This window comes from Ambystoma mexicanum, chromosome 10 (genome assembly GCF_040938575.1).
Source record: "Ambystoma mexicanum isolate Mex_15411 chromosome 10, UKY_AmexF1_1, whole genome shotgun sequence".
Lineage (NCBI taxonomy): Eukaryota > Metazoa > Chordata > Amphibia > Caudata > Ambystomatidae > Ambystoma > Ambystoma mexicanum.
The window spans coordinates 1507134519-1507158485 of record NC_090932.1 but is presented as its reverse complement, the minus strand read 5'-3'; the positions used below and the strand labels follow the sequence as shown (position 1 = coordinate 1507158485).

The 23967-nt window shown below is 51.3% G+C and overlaps 1 protein-coding gene across 4 annotated transcripts in view; it reads left to right on the top strand.

The window, feature by feature from the left end:
• Nucleotides 1–23967, top strand: part of SBNO1 (strawberry notch homolog 1) — a 2127865-nt gene that overhangs the window by 1583567 nt on the left and 520331 nt on the right. For all 4 annotated transcript variants that reach the window (XM_069619669.1, XM_069619670.1, XM_069619667.1 and 1 more), the window contains 3 exons: nucleotides 14699–14773; nucleotides 15312–15458; nucleotides 15543–15637. In XM_069619669.1, coding sequence (XP_069475770.1) covers nucleotides 14699–14773; nucleotides 15312–15458; nucleotides 15543–15637 — 317 coding nt within the window. The remainder of the gene's footprint in view (nucleotides 1–14698; nucleotides 14774–15311; nucleotides 15459–15542; nucleotides 15638–23967) is intronic.

Sequence of the window (23967 nt, the reverse complement as noted above, 5' to 3'; positions counted from 1 at the left end):
TCACGGGAGGTGGGGCGGCCTGTTGTTGAGCCGCTGCCTGGCCACGATCGCGGGGAAGGGACGCTGCTGCACCACCACTGTCCGAATCCTCAGAGTCGCCCATGGGCTTGAGCGCACAGGCACCCCCGCCTACTGTCCTGAGGGCCGCAACTCAGACACCCACCGACACAGTGCGACTCACCCCTCCTTCCCGGGTACACAACAGTTCCAAGGCACCAGTGGATGTCCAAAAGCACAGTTATCCAGAGCAGCCAGGCTTGATGATGAAGAGGACAAAGAAGAAAAACCCACGGCACTCTGATGATGAAGGGGGCAAAGAACACCGTGGATCCACGTTGCCGCTCTCCAAATGTACTTGGAAGTTCCAAAAATTGAGCCAAAGATAGTGGATTGGCCCTGTCATATCAGTCCTCTCCTGGCTTTCACACGACGTAAAAGACCCAAAAACAAGTTAAAATCCACAAATTAGACATGGGCGTGCAGGGTAGGCTTCCTGCTACTAATGAGTCCAAAAATTAGGCCTGTCCTAACTTCACGCTCCAAACCGGAGCCTCGTGAAGTTTCACGGCCTCTGAACAAAATGGCCGCCGGCCGCGTGTGCGTCCCGCGACCCGGCATGAGAGGAAACGAAAAATCGTTTCGTTTATAAAAATTAATCTCCCAGAGATTTCACCACCCGGCCCGGGTCTCCCTCACCGCTTCGTCGCCTCTGTTGGGGGCGGGTCGGAGCCCCCACGCGATGCCGCAAGCCCCCGACACATGAAGGAACCACTCGACACCAGTCCTTAGTGTTCCGGCTTCCCGGTCGCTCTGATGCGGCCGGGAACGCCCCCTTTATTTATACTTAGCGCGGCGGCGTGAAACGTCACGCCGCCGCACAGGCCCGTCATCAGGCAGCGCCACACACACTATCAGTAAGTCAATTTCGATGTTTGGTGCAATGCGCAGCAGTCTCAGTCTCACTTACCTCAGCACAGGCACACGCAAATCTAATTCAGCACAGCAATCAGTCAATACGACATAACGACCTCTCCTACGTCAAGCTACTTGGTCGAATTCAGTATGAATCAATACAATGCAAAACAGTACCGTCAAATACCACAGCTCACAGACGCACACATTTTCTCAGGCACTACCGCGCGTATGCCTGTTTTTATGGGAAGTTGGAATGAGATGGGTGGAGCCTATTTTAAAAACGAACAATAACACTTTTTAGTATTTAAAAGCAATGTTTGGAAATATTATATTGCCTTAAAGCAATCTACAAGTAACTTTAGTCCAAGAGTCTTTGGGTAAACTCTGATAGCGTGTACCACGCGTCCACTGATCCTCGTGTTGCAGTAGCAGGGCAGTACTCCGTCCAGACAGACACTCTTTCTCAGCCACTGCCGCAGTGCACGCGCACACCTGTTCTTATGGGAAGGTGGAATGGGATGGGTGGAGCCACGCATCCACTGATCCTCGTGTTGCAGTAGCAGGGCAGTACTCCGTCTAGACACAGACACACTTTCTCAGGCACTTGATATATTGGAATTAGGGGGTCCCAAAGCTGGTACATTGGAATTCGGGGGTCCCAAAGCCAGGGCATTTGGGTGCTGTAATTTAGGTTTGAGTCTGGTGGGAGTTGGAGGCCTGTGCCCTCCTTCACGTGGGATCGTACTGTTCACAGGCACTCTGCCCTCCCCCTGTGGCCTTGCAGGGCACATTGTTCCCAGGGTGCGAAGGTTGGCAACATTTTAGGACAATTAAGGTTTTTATGGATCTTTGTAGCTCTGGGCTTTCTCATCACTGTTTGGGATGCAACCTATTCCTTGACTCATGTGGAAATAGCAGCTGAAGATGTACTTGGTTGCTTGGATAGCTGTGTTGGACGCATGTCCGCATTGCTGCCACCATCTCAGACAGTACGTGCCGCACTGCGGCCAGTTCTACACATATGTCCTTTGAGGATGACTATTGCTGACTTCAGGGATGCAGCACATTCACGGATGTCGTCCCTTACACTACCACATTCAGTAATGCGCTGCGTCAAGAGGCCAGCGAGATGCTGCTGGCGCCTTACAATGTCCTGGATCCCCTCTTGGGTGTTTGGGGCTGGGGTGGATGTTTGAGGGGTTCCTGAAATACTGTGTTCCTCGGGCACAGTTGGGGTGGGGCTGGGAGTTGCTGGCCATGAGTTTGCCGGAGACAGCCCGTGCATGCTGGTGTCGGGCAGGCTGCATGGGGACGGGTGTGGGGAATGCAGGGGGGTTAGTGGGGGGGAGTTGCAACATGCAGCACATCCCCTTCCTCGTCATCAGAGATTGCTGCTGTGGCAGCTGTTTCACCAACTGTGCTGCTTGCAGCCGATGCAGTCCCTTCTGCCGCCGACACTTGGGTGATGGTGGCTGTTGTGGGCGCCATAGTGGTGGACGTAGAGCACATTGGTGCTGTGGCCTGTGGAGTGGTCTTGGCCTTCCTATGTCATGCCGGTTGGCCTATGCCTCTTGAGGTGGTAGGGCGGTGTTGTCCCTCCTCTGCCCTGGCCTTCTTCCGTGGTGTGGCACCGGTGTCCTCATCAGCGCTGTCAGATTGTGTGCCTGTGGTGCACCAAATGAGGGAGAGGGTTAGTGATGGGTCTATGGGCATTGAGCATGCATTGGGGGGGGCTGCATTGATATGGATTGGTAGATGAGTCACATTGGGGGGAGTGACATACAGGTTGCCTCACTCTTGGGTGGGTGATGCATGGAGGCATTTGGGTTGCAACACAAATGGGCTGCAACATGCATGTGGACAAGGTAATGCTCTGCACTGCCTGTAGGCAGTCTTGTGCTTATGTGTCTGGTGGACCCTGATATACATCATTGCACTGTCAGTCATGTGGACATCATCGTGGTGGTATTGGCATTGTTTGATTAGAGACACCTACCTGCATCGGCTGATGACGGGGCTCCTCTCTCCATGTCCCCGACTCCCTCTATTAACTTGGTGCCTATGGTGGAGGCACATATCTCCTCCCATGGTTGGAGTTTTATGGGCGACTCTGTACCTCCACCTGTCACCATCCCTAGGTTTCGGTTGGCCAACCGTATACTTCGCACACGTAGACGTAGGTCGTCCCATCACTTGCGGCATTGTTTTGTTGTGCGGGGTGTGGTGGCGACAGCACTGACTCGCTGGGCGACCAATGCCCAAATCTGCTTTTTACGCAGCAGCGCTGGTCGGCACATGTCAGTTGCAAAACACCACGTCTGTCTCTCTTGGCGCAGCCGATCTCCAGTTTTTTTTTACAGCTTTTGGCATCCTAAATTCAAACAGGTGGTGGTTGAGGTGTGTGGGAGTTCTGGGGTCAGATGGCTCCTGGCTGTGGTGGATGGCAATGGATTGTGTTTTTAAAGATGGCCGCTGTGCTCTTTCCCATTCCTGTGCGATGACGCTACTTCCGGTTCCGCTTATTAACGGCCACCGCTAATGGCGGTTTCCGCTATTTGAGGTGACCGCTATTAGCGGTGACTGCTAATGCCTGTTACCGGATTGCCACACTGTGCCATAACTGACTGCACCCACAGATGACTGCTACCCTGTGCTCACCCATCATGGCCAACATCACACCCCCACCATCCGCACTCATTCCCCCTACGCCTTTCCTCCCATCATTCTTCACCAAACCCACAGAACACAAACCCAACCAACTCTCAACACGCCCCAGAACCACGAACTCTAGAAATCAAAAATTAGGCCTCCGCTCCAGACACTCACAGCAAACCCCTCCAAGCAGATTTGAAAACAAAGCTACCCCTGAACACAAGAAACTGACCACTCCGAAGAAAGTAGCCAAAAGGCCCAATACCACTCCCACACCCTGCCCAGACTTACAGTGTGCATTAATTAATGCCAGATCCCTCCCCGCCCACGCAATCCATGACCTTCTCGCCAATCTTGACCTCGACATTCTCGCCATCACCGAAACCTGGCTACACATCGCCGCCGGCCCAGCCATCTCACTAGCTATCCCACCTGGATACTCCATCCTCAGACAGGACAGAACATTATCCACAGATGGAGGAGTGGCACTCATAGTCAAAGACCACCTTGAATTAAGACAAACTCCCTCCAAACTAGGGGACAACATTGACTCTCTATCAGCCAAGATCGCACTATCTCCCAACACCCCTATCACTCTTCATCTAGTATATCACCCACCAGGCCCGTTACTGGACTTCCAGGACAACCTCACACACCTGCTAGGTGAAAACCTTAAAACCACCACCAAAACCATTCACCTAGGAGACCTTAACCTGGGGCTCCACAAACAGAAAGATAATCCATCCACCAAGCTAACACAAGCTCCCCAAGAAATGGGCTTTGTACAAAAAGTTCTCCATCCTACCCACAGTAAAGGGCGCACTCTTGACTGGGTAGCTGACCACAACTGCGGCATCGACATCAGCTCCACCACGCCTACCCCATGGTCCGACCACTTTCTCATTTACTTCTTCATCCCCTTAACTAACAACTCGGAAAAAAACCTCACGCCCGCACCCCCAGCCATGGCCAGGAGCGCCAAGAACCTCACCAAAGAAAGCATCTCACCCTACCTAGTCCCTCTCACGAACAACCTCCCTGCCTCATCTGACTCAGCTGCACTGGCAGATATCTACAAAACTACCATTAGCACTGCCATAGACATCATTGCCCCCCTACAAAAGAAAAAAATCCCAAAACTCCAAACACTCCAATACCTGGTTCTCAGCAGAACTAAAAGAATTACGACCCAAAAAATGCAAATCCCTAAACTTATGGCAAAAAGCGCCCAATGCCTCCTCACTATCGTCCTACAAATCACTGGCCACCCAATACAAAAAAAGCATTATAGCAGCTAAATCTGCATCATATAATGATAGAATCTCCAACGCCACCTCAGAATCCAAAGAGCTCTTCACCATCTTCAAGGAACTCTCCACACCGGCCACTAAGTCCCAAGAGATTGTCAAAGACCAAGCCTGGTGTAACACCATACAATCAGCCCTTCTAAAAAAAAATCGAACTCCTCCAAGCTAAAATCTTAAACCATCACAAAAATCTCACTCAGGAAATCGTAGCTGCATACCTTAAGGAAACAGTGAATGAGAACAAAAAGATGAGTCACATTACACCCTTTAAATTTAGAGAAGTCTCAGATAAAGAGGTCATCGATATAGTCAACAGAATCAAACCCTCCAATTGCAAAGGCGACGCCTGCCCCGCCAAACTAGTCATAGACTGCGTTGAAACACTAGCACCATTCCTCAAATCCTTCATCAATGCTTCCTTCAACTAAGTCAGTCCCAACCAGCCTAAAAGAAGCTTTGGTGCGCCCTCTTCTCAAGAAACCCACTCTAGATCCAGAAAACGCCAACAACTATAGACCCATCACAACAGTTCCCTTCCTGCTCAAGATCCTCGACAAAGTCGCCTACTCAAAAATACAGCACTACCTCGAAGAAAATCGCATCTTAGGCAAAAGGCAATCGGGCTTCCGCCCGGGGCATGGGTCCAAATCGCCCTATTAGACCTTAAAATCCAACTTAACGACATCATGGACAAAGGCAAACCGGCTTTCCTCCTACTATTAGACCTATCTGCTGCCTTCAACCTGGTCAACCATGACACCCTAGGCACGCAACTCAAAAATGAAGCTCACTTCTCAGCTGAAGCCGTCTCCTGGGTCAAATCCTTCCTCGAGGGTCAATTTATGAAAGTCTTTTCTGATTCGGCAAAAGCTACCCCAACCACTATCCATTGTGGCGTCCCACAGGGATCCTGCACTGCACCCACTTTATAAAACATTTTCACCCTCCCACTGTTCAATGACCTCGACCATTGCCACATAGCTTACACTATGCTGACGACACACAAGTCCTGCTCCCCCTTACTGGGGTATATGAACAAGACGCCGCAGCACTAACAAAAATATACACAGCCATTCAAACCTGGATGGCAGCCAATGGACTTTGCCTTAACGGTGACAAAACAGAGATCCTACTAGTTGGCATCAAAGAAACACTAAACAAACTCCCGCCTCTATACAAATCCTTTAACGTTGATAACTCCGCCATCACAGTCTCCACTGCAGTAAAAACACTAGGAGTATATCTTGACTCCACTCTCTCTATGACAAGGCAAGTCAATGCCGTAGCCTCTTCTGCTGCATTCACCACTAAGTTAATCAACGCTGTTAAACCCTTCCTATCCTCGAAAAACTGCTTGAATGTAGCCAGAGCCACAGTAGGTACCAAGCTGGACTACTGCAACGCCCTCTTCCTGGGCACGTCTGCACAAAACATAAAAAAAATGCAAGTCACACAAAACAATGCTCTAAGAGCAGCCCTAAGTATTCCAAAAAGGGAGCACATCTCCCAAGCCAGAAAATAACCACACTGGTTACCTATAAAAGAGCGCATACTATTCAAATCCATGGCCATCACCCACAGATGCCTCTCTGCCAATGCCCCACCCTATCTTTCTGAAAGGATCACCCCCATACTTCCACTAGACCTACCAGGTCACACATGACCGATCAGATCTATGTACCCACCTTTAAAAGAAGCAAAGCCGGAGGGTCCAGCTTTCAACACCTAGCACCCAAAAACTGGAACGCACTCCCCACCGCCTTAAGGAACGAAAAATCATACCATGCCTTCCGTAGACTACTCAAAACCACACTGTTCAATTAACCCCACCTCACCTGTATTCTCACCACTGTATGTACTGTATGCAAACCTGTGTATCTGTATATTCACCATGTATGCCTATAACAAGTAAGACTTCTTTAGCGCCACGATGCGCCCCCCCCCTCCCCCAGGCAGATGTGCGCTCTATAAATCCAAATAAATAAAATAAATAAATAAATGCAGATGGCTAGGATGCCAGAGGTGCTATTTCCACTGCAGACTATGCCGGAAAGGGGGATTTTTCGAGCTTTTGCGGCATGGCAGTGAGTTCATTACCGGCATGGCGCAAAGCTCGTGCCCGCAAACTCGTAATGGGCCGCTTTTAGCAGTCTATTGCCAGCACGGACACGGTAATTGCGCCATGCTGGTAATGACCGTTACTTACCGCCAGGGTCATAATGAGGGCCATAGACTGTTAGGCTATTTTAAACCTGGCTGAACACAATTACAACATTCTTCCCCTTTTGCCAAGAACAATTTTAATCGCATTACTTTCAATCTCTCACCTACTTTTCGAGGTCCTGTCAAGTTTAATTAGCCCTTATACCGTGGTGAAATGAGTAAGCTTAATTAAATGGTGCCAAGTAATGCAGCTGTTCTTTTCAAATTGGGAATTTCCCTTGTCTTTATCTGACTCCATCATCAATCTTGTCTGCTTTTCCTGCCAAGTTCCATTTTTAACCTCCCAGACTTACTTATCTCACAGCGAGATGCTGCCAAAGACTTTCTCATGTATCGGTTTCTGTTGCTTTATCATGAGTCAGGATTTTCCCACATCTGTCCTTAACACAAGACTGCATTTTGTGGTTTGGGCATCCATTTTGGAATATATCCCAGTCGGCCACTGGGCGATCCTTTAGGGAGCCATTATTTAAGCATTTCTCACTTTGTATCTCTTTTTCATATATTTCTATTTATTTATGATATATGTGATATTTAAAGCACCATTCACTTTCTGGGTCTTTTTAACCAAGATATTACAGGGCCATGTGCACTTTTTTACTTTTTAATAAAGACGCTATAACCTTGATTTATACAATTGATCTGCCTATCATATTATCTGTACTCAGTTGACGGGGGGAGAGGTCGGCACCCCTATACAGTATATGGAACAAACTGTTGTTCTCCAGCATGGGTCTGGCATGGATTCACATGCTCATGAATATTCCCCGTCGTCAGGCTGGGAATCCTCGGAAAAGAAAAATCAGTATCAGTTTCGTTTCTGATCTGTCTTTCGTAGTAGTAACCAATCACTGATCTCTGCGTCATACTGACCACAGCCAATGACTGCCATCTCCCTAAGCCCCTCCTTTGGCAGCCATCTTCAGATTTGGTAGCACGTGAAGTGGCAGTATGACCAAGTGAAGAGCCGCAGAGGGGTAGGCGGGAGGGTTCGCATGTGAATCCATGCCAGACCCGTGCTGGAGAACAACAGTTACAGGTAAGTAACTTGTTCCTTCTCCAGCATGGGGTCTGGCATGGATTCACATGCTCATGAATAAAAGAATACATAGCGTTACACACATGCACAACCACGGGAGGTGGCAAAGGCTCAACATTAAGCATTACATCCAAAACTCAACATTAAGCAACTCTTACCTCCTCACCAGGCTCACCTTAGGCAAACAGGTTGCGCAGCATTGCTTGGCGGCCGACCCTGGACTCCTCCCTGGAATCCCGATCGACGCAGTAGAATTTCGTGAAGGTGTGTGTCGACCTCCACTTAGCAGCCCTGCAGATGTCCAGCAAGGGCACACCAGATAGGAACGCCGTGGTAGCTGCGATCGCTCTGGTGGAATGGGCTCTCGGACGGCCAGGCAGCGGTCGGTTTGCCAACCGATGACAGTACATGATACAGCCGGTGAGCCATCTGGAAATGGAAGCCTTCGAGAGAGCCCTCCCCTGATTGACAGGTCCAAAGTTCACAAAAAGTTGTGACGTCTTCCGAAAACTCTTTGTGCGGTCCACGTAGAACTTCAGCGCTCTAGCCACATCCAGCGAGTGCAAAGTCCTTTCAGCCGGCGACGAAGGCGGCGGGAAGAAAACAGGCAACACCAAGGGTTCTTTGAGGTGGAATTCCGACGGCACCTTGGGCATGAAGGAGGGGTGCGTCCTGAGCACTACCCTCGTGTCGTGAAAAGTCAAGTACGGGGGATTGCAGGAAAGGGCCTGGATCTCTCCCACCCGTCGTGCGGAGGTGATGGCCACAAGAAACGCTGTTTTCCACGACAAGAACTTCAACGGAGCTGAGTGCAGAGGCTCGAACGGATGTCCCATGAGCTTGGTCAGCACCACGTTGAGCTCTCACGCCTGGGCCGGGGCCTTCACCGGCGGGAACGATCTGAATAGTCCTTTCATGAATTCTTTCACCAGACAATGAGACCACAAAGATGTCCGTCCCGTGGTTCTGGTGTATCGGGAGATCGCAGCAAGATGGATCTTGATGGAAGCGTGCGCCAGTCCAGCCTTGGCCAGCGTCAGCAGGTACGGCAGTACTTGAGGAGCCGTAATCCGTAGAGGGTTAATCTTCTGTGCGTGGCACCAGACAGAGAACCTCTTCCATTTGTGTCCGTAGCATTTAAGAGTTGAGGACGCCCTGGCCTTTGCAAGAACCTCTCTGCAGTCGGCCGGTAAGTCGTAACCTCCAAACTCTAACGCTGCAGGAGCCAGGCCTGCAAGTTCAGCGACTTAGGGTCGTGATGGAGGATGGCCCCTCCTTCCCTGGAGAGAAGATACGCGTCCACTGGCAGCTTGATTGACGGGGACGCTGACAAGTCCTGAAGGTCCGGGAACCATATCTGCCTCGGCCACGCAGGTGCGACGAGGATCATCCTGCACTGTGACCTCTTGAGCTGGTTGATGAGCCGGATCAGCAGCGGCAACGGAGGGAACGCATATAGGAAGAGGCCCTCCCAGGGGAACGAGAAAGCATCGCCCATGCTCCTCGGCTGGGGAAACCTGCTGGCGAACCTCCGGCACTTGGAGTTCATCGCCGTCGCGAACAGATCGATCTAGGGTGTGCCCCACCGTCGGAAGAGGCGGTCCACTAGATCCTGTCGTAGTTCCCACTCGTGGCACGAGCGCAGCTCTCTGCTGAGCGAGTCGGCGATGGTGTTTTTTATTCCTGCCAGATGAAACGGTGCCAGAAACATCCCATGGGCGACGGCCCAATGCCACAGATCCTGCGCCTCCTTGGACAGGGCTGGGGATCTGGTACCACCCTGCTTCCTGATGTAGAACATGGTGGTGGTGTTGCCGGTGAAGATCCTCACCACCTTGCCCTTGAGGGACGGAAGAAAGGACCTGAGGGCCCAAAACACTGCACGGAGTTCCAGGACGTTGATATGGAGGGACTTCTCCATCGGCAGCCAAAGGCCCCTCGCGTGCAGATTTTCGGTGTGCGCTCCCCACCCTTCCAGGGAGGCATCCGTGGTCACTGTCTTCTGGTGGCCCGGGGTCTGGAAGTCCATGCCCGCCGTCAGATGCACACGGGTGCCCCACCACCGGATCGCTCGTCGGAAGCTCTCGTCGAGTGTGATCCTGTCCTCGAAGCTGCCCGTCTGGATACAGCGAGCGTCCAGGAACTCCTGTAACGAGCGCATCCGAAGCCTGCACAGGTGGATGAGATAAATGCAAGAAGACATCATTCTGAGGAGAGACTTGATGGACCTCACCCTGGCCGCGTCCGCAACCAGCATCCGCTGCACCTTGCCCAAGATGGCCCTCGTCCTTTCCTCCGACGGAAAGGCCAGAAGCGCCAATGTGTCGAGCTTCGCTCCCAGAAACAGTGCGTCTTGCGCGGGCACCAGGTGGGACTTGGCGTAGTTTATGGAGAATCCCAGGTCCGTGAGTAGTTGGACGGTCCTCGCCGTGTGCTCCGCAGCGAGCTCCCTTGTTTTTGCTCGGATGAGCCAGTCATCCAGGTAGGGGTAGACATGGATCCCCTCCAGGCGCAGCCGCGCCGCCACCGGTGCGAGGCACTTGGTGAACACCCTGGGTGCCGACCTCAATCTGAAGGGAAGGGCTCTGAATTGGTAGTGACGCCCTTGGACCACGAATCTGAGAAACTTTCGGTGTCCCTTTAGGATAGGGATATGGAAGTAGGCATCCTCCAAATCCAACGACGACAGGAAATTGCCCTCCCCCAGTTGACCCAAGACGTGCTGGAGGGTACCATCCGGAACTTCTGTGCCTTGATGAATTTGTTCAGTCGTCGTAGGTCCAGGATGGGACGCCATCCTCCCGTCTTCTTCACGAGGAAGTATCTTGAGTAAACTCCGGAGCCCCGAAGCCTCTTTGGGACGAGCTCGATGGCGCCTTTCCTGAGCATCGCCTTTACCTCCAAGAGAAGTTGAGGGACGTGATGTTCCTTCCTGGCCACTGGAGGGACGCTCGGGCACTTCTTTAGAAACTCGTGCACGTGACCCTGAGCCAGGGCATCCAGCACCCAACGGTCGGTGGAGATGGACTCCCACACGCTGACGAAGCTCGCCAGCCGGCCTCCCACCGGGGTGCTTCGGTGGGGGCCCGACCCCACGGCCGGTTCAGTCCTGCTTTGACGAGGCTTTGCCGCCTTGTCCTCCTTGGCGACGACGGTGGGGTCCGCCCGACTTGCCTCGTCCCATGTAGGCTTCCTGTGACGACGAACGGGCCGCTTGACGATAGGTGGAAAATCCGCCGCCGGAACCTTTGGAGGCACCCTGCTTGCCTCCGCCGCTCTGAAAGGGCGGCCGTCGTTGTTGGAGAACACCAAGAGCCCGGGCCGTCTCCGTGTCCGTCTTGATGGCTTGTAGGGAATCGTCCACTGTTTTCCCAAACAGGTTGCTCCCGTCGAACGGCATGTCCAAGACTCTGGTCTGCACGTCCTGACGGAAGTCAGTTGCCTTGAGCCATCCACGCCGTCTAAGGCACACGCCGTTGCCCAACTGGCGGAATCCAGTGTCAGCGATGTCCGTCGCTATCGTAATGGCGTGGTCCGATGCCACTTCTCCTTCCTGCAAGATCTCTAGGGCCTCCGCCCTCTTGTCGTCTGGCAAGAAGTCCAGCAGGGGGGCGATTTTGTACCACAACTCCCTGTCGTAGTGGGCTACGATAGCCAAGGCGTTGGCAGCCTTAATCGTCGTCCCTGCCGATGAGATGACTCTGCGTCCCATCGTGTCCAATTTCTTTCCCTCGCCGTCCGGCGGGGAGGTTGACGTAAAGGCCGAGGCCCCCCTGCTTTCTTCCTGGCCGCCGCGGAGACGACCGAGTCCGGGGTCGGCTGTGCCCGAAGGCACAAGGGGGCCGTGTCCGGGACCCGGTACTTCTTCTGGTACCGATCCCTTCTCGCAGGCGTTGTGGATGGGTTCTTGAGGAGGGCGAGACCCTCATCCCAGATATCGTCCAGTAGAGGTACAGCGAGGACCGTCTTCCTCTTGGTCTCGCGCCGTTGCTAAATGTAACCTTCCTTCTTCTTCTCTTCCGGACAGAGCTGGAATAGCTCGGATGCCCTGGCGATCATGGCATGAAACGATCCAATCTCGTCGGGCGGGGAAGCCCGGGGAGGAGGTGATGACGGGAGATCCTCGTTGTAAACCTCGTCTGTACCCATCGCGGCCGTGTCAGTCCCCGGATCATCCCCACAGGTCGTGGATGGGGAGGAGGGCTGAGCAGGGCGCGATGGTTGAAAAGGAGGTGGAGGATGAATCCTTCTCTTAGGAGGAGGGCTCCCAGAAGGGCCTGGCTCCGGGTCCCCCTTCGGGAGCGGTTCCTCCGTTGGTGGTAACGGCAACCTCGTCCTTATCTCCGAGCATAAGGACTGTATAGCCAACAAAATGGCCGCCGAGTTGTCTTGCGGCACTGGTTGAGGGGATTCCGACGGGCGGTCAGGAGCCCTGTCGGCACCCTCGACGTCTCCTACGTCGGGGTCCCTCCCAACGGGCTGGTCTTCTTCCACGCCAACGCCGTGGCTTAAGACTTCGATCAGCTCCTCCTCAGCGGTTGAGGCCGAATCCATGACGACCTCCTGCCCCCCCTTTTTCTTCTCCATTGGAGGTTTCACGGGGGTCCTGTCGATGGGCATGAAAGAGGACTCCCTCTGTGGTGGCAGGGAGACTCTGGGCCCGAGGTCGCCACCACTGGTGTAGCCTCCACAGGCTGAGCCAGGGCCGCCGCGACTGTCTCGATAGAGGCCTTGGCCGGGTGGATCAAGGCTTTCACCACCTTAGGTGTGCTCACCGCCTTCTCCTTGGGGGGAGGGTCACCGCCTCTCTGCCCCTCCGATGGGGCCTTCGAGCTCGACCGGGGTCTCTCTAGGAGCTTCGCCGGGTGCTCGGCCTTCCTCTTACCCGAGCCCGAGCGTTGGCTCGTGGTTGATGGCACCGGGGAGGATGCGCCCTGCCTGGTGCCCGTAGAGCCCGACCGTTCGGCGCTCCCGGTGCCAGCGGACTTGCGGTGCTTGGCCTTCTGTTGGACCCCCGTCGCCGGGGTGCCCTCAAAGGTCTTAGAAGACCGCTCAGACTTCTTCTTCTTCTTCTCGCCTGACGGGCTCTTCCCTTCCAGCCAGTTGGCGAGAAGCAGATGGCGGTCCTTCATGGTCCGCTCCGACATATTGCCACAAAACGCACAGTCCTTCTCCACGTGCGTCTTGTCCTCATGCAGGCAGTAGAGGCAAAGGGAGTGTTCGTCCTCCTTAAAGACATTATGAAGCTGGCATCCAGGGCAGACTCTGAACAGCTTTCCGGGCGTCGAGCTTCCCTTCTCCTGGGCCATGATAGAGATGGGCCTGAGAAACTTCTGGAGTCCTCCAAAAGCGTGGCTCGACGAAATCTTCACCCTTGAGGGGCGTAGAAGAATCCGACACGGGTCCCCGTTGATCGGATAAAGAAACGGTGGAGCTTGAGGCTCTTTTGACCGAAAAAGAGAAAATGTTCCTAAGAAAAAGCGCGAAAAAAGCACTAAAGCTCGAGAGCAATAGCACGAGGATCCCAACACTTGAACGTGCGGTAAAAATCTGAAGATGGCTGCCAGAGGCGGGGCTTAGGGAGATGGCAGTCATTGGCTGTGGTCAGTATGACGCAGAGATCAGTGATTGGTTACTACTACGAATGACAGATCAGAAATGAAACTGATACTGATTTTTCTTTACCGAGGATTCCCAGCCTGACGACGGGGAATATTCATGAGCATGTGAATCCATGCCAGACCCCATGCTGGAGAAACGTTTATTATTGGGTTGTGCTGTAAGATTACCTGCTTGTTTAATTTTGTTAGTGTGAGTTTAAGGTCTAGAATACATATTTGTATGCGTTCCTGCCTAAATTGAATTGTTGTGTGCTTTACTGTGTCGACTCATTGGGGACCACTGACTCTACCCGCTCTAACGAGAATAGCCTTGATTGCTTTTCACATTTACCTTGATTGGGTTTTGGCTTACCTCTTAGAGTTCCCTGTACACTGTAGATAGGGTGGCCTTCTAAAATCTGCCCACCAGGCGATGTATGTATTGGCACATTGGTCCAATAAATTTGAACCGATCATACTGTTCTGTTCGTTTTCATCTAGGAGCCCAGTTTTAGCCAGGTCCTTACTCTGTGACATTAAATGTTTTTGTCTTTCCTAAACCTGTTAAAATGGTATCCACGTACCCTTTGCAACCTGTAAATTGTAATATAAAATGTATACCTTGGTGTGGGCTGCAGTATTAATTTATATCTAATTTGCTTCGATGAAGCAAATCAGTTATGGCATTGATAGAGTAGTAAAACAATTGATAGACTAAACGTTTTGTTTGTGACAATCTTCCTGCCAGCTGAGCAGTATTCTCACTAAAAACTACTGTTACAGGTAAGTAAAAATGTGTCTTAATGTTGCTACTAGAATGTATTTTTTAAAAACAAGATGCACATAATTAAACCTTCAATTGACTAAGAAGTGAAATCATAATGTGCTCGTACTGCAGAACAATCCTGAACATCTGTTGTCCTGTATAAAGGATTAAAGTAACACAACTTTCTTCTTATTAGATGTTCGACAAGGGTTAATAGGTGTTGGACTGATTAATGTCGAAGACCGATCTGGCATTCTAACACTTGATAAAGGTACTATTAAATCTATTAAACACAGTAGTGTGCTTACTCATGATGCATTATTTTGGTGGGTTGACTGATGTTTTGTAATTGGATCCTTTAAGAGTGCCCCATGCTGCACCAAGCTGCTTTCGGGTACCCATTCGAAAGGTATTATTTTTGTGTTTTTCTTGTTTCTCTGGATTAGAGACTAGTCTTTATCCAAGAGAAAGTTGTGTAATTTCATGACTAATTAGATAAACTAACAAAGGGAGCTGTTGGTACATTTGAGGCGCTGCTCTTAACTTATCCTTTGTCTGCTTGGTTGGACAACAGAGGTTAAATTATCACATCTTCTGTACAAAACACAAGCGCACCAGCCCTTTTTGTATGTTTACCACTATATTTGTAGGGAATAAGTCAACTTTTTGTATCCACGCCTCTGCAGATGAATGTTAAATACAAGACAAATAGCAGGTGCAGGTGTATTTCCATTAATGCTTTGTTTATTTTATGATTGTCTTGTTTACTTGCTTTTGTCTGAAAACAATGTAATGTTTTTTAACCTCAGATTACAATAACATAGGAAGGTTCCTTAACCGAATTCTTGGTATGGAAGTACATCAACAAAATACTTTGTTCCAGTATTTTTCGGACACACTTACTGCTGTTGTTCAGAATGCCAAAAAGAATGGACGATACGACATGGGCATTTTAGGTAATAATGCAGTTTGTTTGCATCTTTTGTTTTTTGCATCTTTGTCTGTTTCACTCTTTTTATGCTTAAATTTATTTCTTAAAGATTTGGGCTCAGGAGATGAAAAAGTAAGAAAGGCGGATGCTAAAAAGTTCCTAACTCCAGGATATTCTACCTCTGGGCATGTAGAATTATACACAGTAAGTGTATTGTTTGATCTGATTTGTGTTAATGAGAATAGCAGCATTAAATGGAACTACAGGTGTTTATATGGAATGATCCTTTAGTCTACTGATGCTTTATGCATATTTGTTTACTGGAAATGCTCTGTATGTATTTGTTTTGTTTCATGGTTTTGTAATGTGTTTATTTTTAAAGTTCTGTGATGTATTTGTGCCATGTACACCCTTTAACAAAAAAACAAAATAGAAATAATTATTTATTGAATGAGACTAAGTCATGATTACCATGATTTTTACGATATACACTTTTAAATGGTGTTGTCACAGAGGGCACACAAATTGCTCCAAAACCTCATAGGCGATTCAAGAGTTTTTTTTAATTGAAATTGTTATGTTCCCTTGGGCCATTCCTCTCTCACGTCTTGTTGACCCACATCCCCTTACCCAGGCGTCCCTGACCCCAGGGACTTACTAATTTTCCCTACTCTATCCAGTTGTTCCTGTTCTTCTGGAATATAGGAGATGGTGCCTTACAGATGAATTGAGTCATTCCTGTATCACGCTCACTTACCTTTCCTACCCTCACCTTATTCCTTTAGTCTCACTCCTCCCTCCAATCATCTATCACTCTGTTTCTCATTCCCCCTAAACCTCACCTCCACCCTTTGGTGTTAATCCTCATCCTCTGCACTACTACTCCCTCCTTAGTCCTACCACTCCCTCCTCCACACTACTTCCTCCTCTCACTTCATATCTCCTACTGCTCAGACACCCTTTTCACTCAGCATCATCAACTTCACAACCACTCGTTACAATAATCTTTTTAACCACACTCACCAGAGACCTGCAAAGTCACAAAGCAGTGCCACGCAATAACTAGCCAATATGCAACCATCTGCAAAAATCCCCTCAATGCTCCACTGCTCCTTCGTCCTACTTGCTTGGTCGTTAACCTTCTCTGATCTAACCTAGGTAACCCACACTTCCTACGCCCCTTTATCTTCCCTCTCCCTCCTGGGATTGCTCCCCTTTTTTTGGCCAATCTAGCCCTGTCTTCCCCACCGGGCGATGTGTTATTTCTTGTAAAGTTAGAAATAGCGTGCTAAGCCTTGCCCACTTTCAATGCGAGGAACCCGTCACGGAATTGCCATCGTGGCCCAGTAAGTTCAATGTCTCTCTTCGTGTTAGCGCACCCCAGTCGTGGTGACACGCTGGTAAGTCCCAAGAGGGGTTTTGGCTCTCCTGAAATCCCTGGTGGTTAAGCGTATCCAGTGACAGCTTTGTCTCTTTGCTGCGATCACCCAGCTGTAGGGCGCGGCTGATCTGGCTGCTGCACACAGACGTTGTGGGGTTGTCCTCATGTGGACTGATTTCACTGAAGATTGGGGAACTGCTGGCAGTCAGGTTGAGGGTTCTCTGCTGCTGTGGTGGGGTGCTCAACATGGGCGCTCCCTGTGATGCTTCTTGTTGATTTATTCCTTTGTTGTATCTCTAGGAAAGATAGAAAAAGACTGACAACCTCTTATCCAGGAGGCATGACTTCAGTAAAAGATGGACTGCAAAAAATCATTCTGGCACAAGAGGTGGGGCAGAATTGGGGCCCCCTGAACTGCCTCCTCCCCCCTCAGGGCAGCACTGGCTCTGGTTCTCTTCCTGGTAGGCTTCCCACCCCCGGCTGAGAGAGGTTCTTGCCCCCTCTTGGCCATGCAAGGTTACTGCCTTGTCACAGTATTCTAATCCATACCTCTTGAACTGTGCAAGTCGCATTAAATCGTTAATTGGTCTCCATGTTTTGTTTCAGCAAAGAGGGATTTTGTATAAAAGCTTGCGGTTTTTCATTACAAACATGTCATGTCCTCTGAAGCTAAAACATAATCTTAACCATGTCTCCAATGTGATTGATTTGGTGATACCTGTTGAAAGTACTAAAACAGTACCTCCATCGAGAAGCCACAGTTTAACACACCAAACGACATGCTCATGATTATGAGGAGCATTAGTCTGCAGGTACTTTTTTTGGAAGCAGACCTACGTTTCTAATGGATTCCTTCCTGCCATGGATTCCTTATCTATGATATCCATTTCCCGGCACAGCCAGGTGGTGCTGCACAGCTCTGACCCGGGTCCGTCTGACACCTCTATGTGTCCTGCACTGGAAATGATGTCTGGGCCAGAATAAGTAGCGGGGCCACACCCCATGACCTCAGTTTATTTTTTCCGTGCACTCTATTCGCTTGGCAGGAACGTCAAAGGCGTCCAGGTTCAATCCATGCACGGACTGCATTAGGTATATGTTTGTCTGTGTCCGATTTGCATCGTATTTGCTTGTACTGTCTATGCAAAGAACACAACACCCAGGACTGCTGCTGGTGTCAGTCGATGCACCCAGAGGCCCTTAGCGATCAGGCAGCATAATTATTCACCTTCATCCATATGGCGAAGGTTCCGCATTTGCAGTCGCGATTCATTGTTCCGGGAGAGAGGGGTGGAGATGAGGGGGGAGAGAAGGGGAGAAAGGCAGAGGGGGGAGGGAGACCACACCCCTATGCCCCCTCATAAGAGGTCATGCTCTTTGAGTGAGCCCTCGACATGGCACTCTTCTTCCTCCACAAAGAAAAAAAGCCACTGCTCTAAGGGTTCTCTGGAGTGGCTTGCGCAGGTACCCTTTCCAATCCAATCCTCCCCGAAAGAGGAATGGGAAGGTTTTCACCTGAAGTTGCTTGAAATCATCCAACACCTATGGTTCCGGCCCCGGCACCTGTGGCACAGGCAGGGGTACTGCTGGGGTCCCACTGCGTCTTCTGTCACTGGCAGGGTACCCTCAGGTGACCACACCTGCATGCCTACGGGCTCGTGCCTGGTCCAAGCGGAGAGCGGGCTCGCTCAGCACTAGCATGCTCCGGCCTATTCAGCGATGTGGACTCCGCAGGAATCCGTCCCACTTCCCAGAGACGCTTTTATGTTGAAAATGTATAACATTTAAGATGGGGAAGGCGACCAGGTCCCATTTGGTTTTGAACCCATGGGCCATAGCGAAGAGAGGGACGTCCCCCAGGAGTTCTATGGTTCTATGGGACTGGCGACATGCTGGACCTGGCAGCTGACCTACCAGGGGCCAGCGATCTGGACACTTCCCCAGAGTTGGGCTTTCTGTCAGCACCGACACGTAAACCTCAGGTTGCTTTTCAGCGACTGATGGCAAAGGTGGCCAATGCCTTGTATCTCGTCACAGTCCAGGTCCAGAGTGCAATACAAACTCTGCCACGTTCTTGATGATGCCCCAATGAAAGAGACAATGCTGCCCTTTACCGTGGTGCTGGAGGTACCCATTTTGGAAGTGTGGGAAAACCCTGCCTCTGTTGCCCAATGGACAGGGATCAGGTGAGGAAGTACTGACATGCACCTTCGGATCTAGCTGTCCTCTCAGCCCACACATCACCTGAAAGCCTGGTGGTATTGGCCGCAATGGCAAGCCTGAAGATCTCTACCTTTCTGTCTGTTCCACCAGACAGGGAAAGCAAAATGCTGGATGCGTAGGGCAAGAAGGTGTTTGCATCAGGCTGTGTAGCGCTGTGAGCTATGAATGGATCTTGTGCTATGGTGAAGTTCCTTTGGCCTCTGGTCGGCTGTAGCCAGAGCCGCAGGGCACTTTCCAGAGGGCGAGATGAGGGATGGGTTTCTTTCCCTGGTCTTGGATGGCAACAGGCAGTGCAGCAGATGCTGCATCTGGCCTAGACACGGCAGACTGTGGGGGCAGTTCCATGGCCACTAGCACTGTGGTCGGGTGCCATTTGTGGATAAGGACGTCCGGGTTTGCTGCTGATGTGCAGTCGAGGCTTCTAGATATGCCTTTTGATGGACAGAATTTATTTGGATCTAAGGATATCCTTCACAAAGTCCAGTAGTCTAAGGCAACTGCTGAATCATTGGACTAGCGGTTCAGCAGCCCCGCACACAATCCTGGTCATGGGTTTTTTTCCCTTTCTCGCCTTTTCCCAGATGGGCTATGGACAACCTGCCCTGGGCAGACGCTGTGAGAGGGACAGGTTTGCAGCAATGGGGTATCGCGGCAGCCGCTCTCCCCTCTGCCACCTAGGGCACCGAAACTCAGTGATGGACTCCAGCACCTGTCACTGGTGGGGCTATCGGTCATCATTCAGAGGTATTGACTTCCTTTTCTCCAATGCCCACCTTTTCTCCAATGCCCACCAGACCACGGTCCACTGGCCACACCCTCTCTCCAGATGGCATCCTTCTGGAGGAGGTCTGTCAGCTTTTGGTGAAAAACACTATCAAACCAGTTCTGTATCAGAACGATGGAGGGAGTGGTAATCCACTTATTTTCTGGTGCAAAAGGGTGGAGGCGTGCAGCCCATTATTGATCTGCAGCTACTGAACTTGTTTGTTTGCCAGGACAAGTTCAAGATGGTCACTCTATCCCAGATCCTGCAGACCCTCGATCTGCAGGACTTGTTGGTTTCCCTGGATCTTCAGGACACCTACTTGCATGTGCCATTTCATTTGAAGCACATGAAGTACCTGAGGTTTGTGGTGTGCCAACAGCATTGCCAATTCGGGTCTTGCCGGTAGATCTTTCGTCAGCACCGCGTTTTCACCAAACTGCTTGCAGTGGTAGCGACTTGAGTCAGGGAGAAGGGCATCCTTGTCTTTCCCTACCTGGACGACTGACTGGTCTGAGCTCGCTCACAGGAGCTAATGTCAGAAAATCTAATCCGTACATGCATTCTCTTGCAGAATTGGACGTTTCCCTCAACTAAGTCTCTTGTTCTGCCTTCCCAGTCTCCCAGATTTATCGGGGCAGTCTTGGGCTCATTGCTAGGCATGGCCTTCTCGCCGAGGATCGTGTGGCAAACATTTTCCCGTCCCCTTCTCTCCATACTGCATGGCGAGTCCCTCGCGAGGGATGGGAGACTTTTTCACCAGAAAAAAAACACCTTCCCCCTTAAATTTAGAGGCGCGCTGGTGTGCAGCCCTGGGAGCATGCACTGCCCTGACTCCGGCGCCACACCTCACTCACCTTTTCCGCATTGACGGGAACAGGCCAAATTCACCATGGCTCCTGGGTTTGTCTTCGGCCATGTAATTCCACGTGCGGATACTTCTTCTCTTTGTTTTTTTTGTCTTATCATTCAGGTACTCGGTCCTCAGGGGTCACACTCCTCCCCGGCGCATGCCGACTTCTACAGGGTTCAGCAGGTGTCCATCCTCCGACAGGCTCTTTCCGACTAAAGACCCCCACGTCCTCTGCCTACGGTGCCTTGGCCCTGACCACGGCTGGCAAGCTTGTACCGCGTGCAACATGCTTTCCTCAAGGTCTTTGAAGAACAGACTGGCCAAGTGGAGGGAGCTCTTCCACAGATCGCCTCCAGAGGACCTAAAGGACTTCGTCTATCATCGATTCAAGCCCAAGGTAGGGGTGCTCTTTTCCAGTGCCCCCCGCAAGGGAGACTGCTTCCCAAGGACTTGTCCGCATGCGAGGGACCGCCCATGTGCTCAAATCGGCACCAGTACTGGGGCTGTATCAGCTACCAGCCGAGAGGCCGAGGGATCTGCCGATCCTCCTGGTGAGGGTGCTGAGGGACCGGAAGGTTCTTTTACTGGGTCTTGACCCGAGGGGCTATGCCCTAGTACCGGCATCATGTCCGAGGGGGCGCCTTTAAGCAGTTCTACAGGCAGATCTGCCTAGGGTGTAACGTCTACCAGGCCTAGGCCTGAGTAACAGGGTTGGCCCCATGATCCACACGCAAGAGTCCTGGGCGGGACGGGGCCCTGTGAGCCGAGCAACACGACGCAGGCACGTGGAAAGCAGCTCGACAAGATGGCTGCCGCGCCAGAAAATCCAGACATCCGGCCGACAGCCCTACAGGGAAGGCAGGTGGACGACTGTGTGTCAAGGTGGGACTGGTGTCAACCAGGTATGTGGCCTACAGCGTATCCTTCCTTTGCGCAAGCAGGTTCTCGCTGCGTCCATATTGGCAGGGCTCCCAACGGCTCCAGCAGCCGCCCGCTACCCTGTCAATAGGGGTAGGGTTTGAAAAGTTCCTCGGTTCATGAAATCTCCACAGATGGGGGTCATCCTCGGGGACGCCATCAATGACTTGCTCCCCCCAATTGTCCAGCCGGCGCCGCAGGCCCCCAGTACAGGCTCCTACAGTCCCTGTTCAGCCTCAGCAGCCCGCTCCGGCCCCCCAGCCGATTGCACAGGTGGTTTCACTGCAGCCTCGGATCCGCAGGTGGACACAGATGAGGACCACCCTGACCCGCAGTCTTCAGCCAAAGCCTTCCACGAACGTTTGGCAGGGCTGGCAGAGTACTTGGGCCTTCCTCAGCCCAAGGTCGAGCAACCAGCAGAGGCGGTCATCACAGAAGTCCTCACCCTACGTCCCGTTGTCAGAACGGGGATCCCGATGCCGAAGGACGTAGGTGCCTTGGCCAGAAGGGTTGGCTCAAGCCCCACTCAGCCCAGCTGGTGAATAAACACCTGGACGCCAAGTACAGGCAGATGGAGGGGGATACACTCTTGCTATCGGCCCATCCTCAGCCACACTCCTTGGTGATCGCTGTGGCATCACTGTATTCCAAGCCTCAGTCGTCCTCGGCTTCCTCCACTGCGTCGCTGCTAGACAAGGAGGAGAAGATCTTGGAGGTGTACGGGAAGAAGCTGTATTCAAACGCGTCCTTGCACCTGTGTCAAGCCAATGTGGATGTCATGCTGGCAGCCGTTAATCAGAGGCTCTGGCGGGATATTGCGGATTTCCTCCCAGAGCTTCCGGCGCAGAGCCAATCCAAGGCGGGATTGTCTCAGGCCAAGATCGTGGCGCAGGACATCATGGAGTCCTCCGTGGCCCACATCGACACCTCTGGCCGTGCCATCTGTATTGCCACGGACCTGAGAAGAACAGACTGGCTCTGTGCTATGAAATTCAACCCAGATGTCCAGGAACGCATACTGGATCTTTCGTTCGAAGGGGTGGACCTCTTCCACTCCACAACGGACAAGGAGCTGGATAAAAAGAAAAGCAGCTCTCAAACGGCCAAGTCTTTATCTATTCTTACAAAGACCACGCCCAAACCGTACACCCAGTCACAGCAACGCTCTGAGAATGGGCGTACTTACAGAGGTTACCGCAGCTTCCAAGAGCGGAGGTCCAGGCAGCCTGACTATTCGCTGTTCCCGCATCGGCAAAAACAACAAAAAGGGGGCTGGGTGGGTATGGGGTGAGTACAGGCTCTTTCCAGTCCCCCTCCTCCGCAGCAGCCTCAGAGGGAAAGAAGGCATGACATGTGTTGGGTAAGATTTCCACAGAGCTGGTAAATCTTCCTTTCCTGGTTCAACCCCAAAACATTTTGCTTTTCTAGTGGGATATTTTTCATTAATACCTCAGTGAGTGGGAACCTTTTACCACACTCACCTAATCTTTAACTCTTTTTATGGTTGTCATTTTTTAAGACACTCTATAGTGTCTTTTTAAAGTTATCATGTTTAAGAACTTATTGGCAATAAGTGCCTGTTGTTCCTGGGTTGCCCTAGGGGCTCCCCATTTAACTTTCTTGTGCTAACCTTGAGTGAACTACAGTTCCCAAGGGTAGAAAGGCTCTTCGGATCCCTTTTACATTTCGTTAGGTGAAACCAGCACACCCCACCTTATGTGGAGTGCTGGAGAGATACAATATTTCCCTTTTCACACTAAAACTGTAACAATTCTGTTAGTGACAAGCTTGCCTTTAATGGCTGGTGGAAGTGACACCTTTTACTAATTTGGTGCACCTTTACCGCAGGCTGTAATCACAGCTGCAGTAAAGGCACCTAAGGGTGCTCATTTTACCAGAATGGCCCCTATCTTCTTTTTCTGCCATTTTAGTGTTTCTTGTCGTTTCTTGTTCCTTCCCCTGACATCCAGGGTGGGAAATTCCTTTGTGTGAATGTTGTCTTCTGCGGGAGTCCCCTGGACACCCCGCCCAGGCTCCAGTCAGTCTGTAAGCACAGGAAGTGGGGGAGGAGTACAAAACTTCCCCATCTTTTTTCTTACGCCTTGCTTCAACTGGGACAAATCCCAGTGGGGTGCTGGCTATCCTTATTGGACAACCAGACGCCCCTTTCTTGTAAAATGCGGGGAGAGAATGCAGAGGTTGTGCTGTGGTTCCTGATGAATACTGGAAACCTGGAAGCTGAAGTCATGTCGACCACTGGAACAGAAAACCGAAGAGGATGACGAAGGAAAAGTGGCACAGATGATTCCAGCAACCGGAGAGCCTGCTATTTAACCGGAGCCTGCTGCAGCCCTTCCTTCCAATCGACCTGGGGTCTCCGAAAACGACGGCCCGAA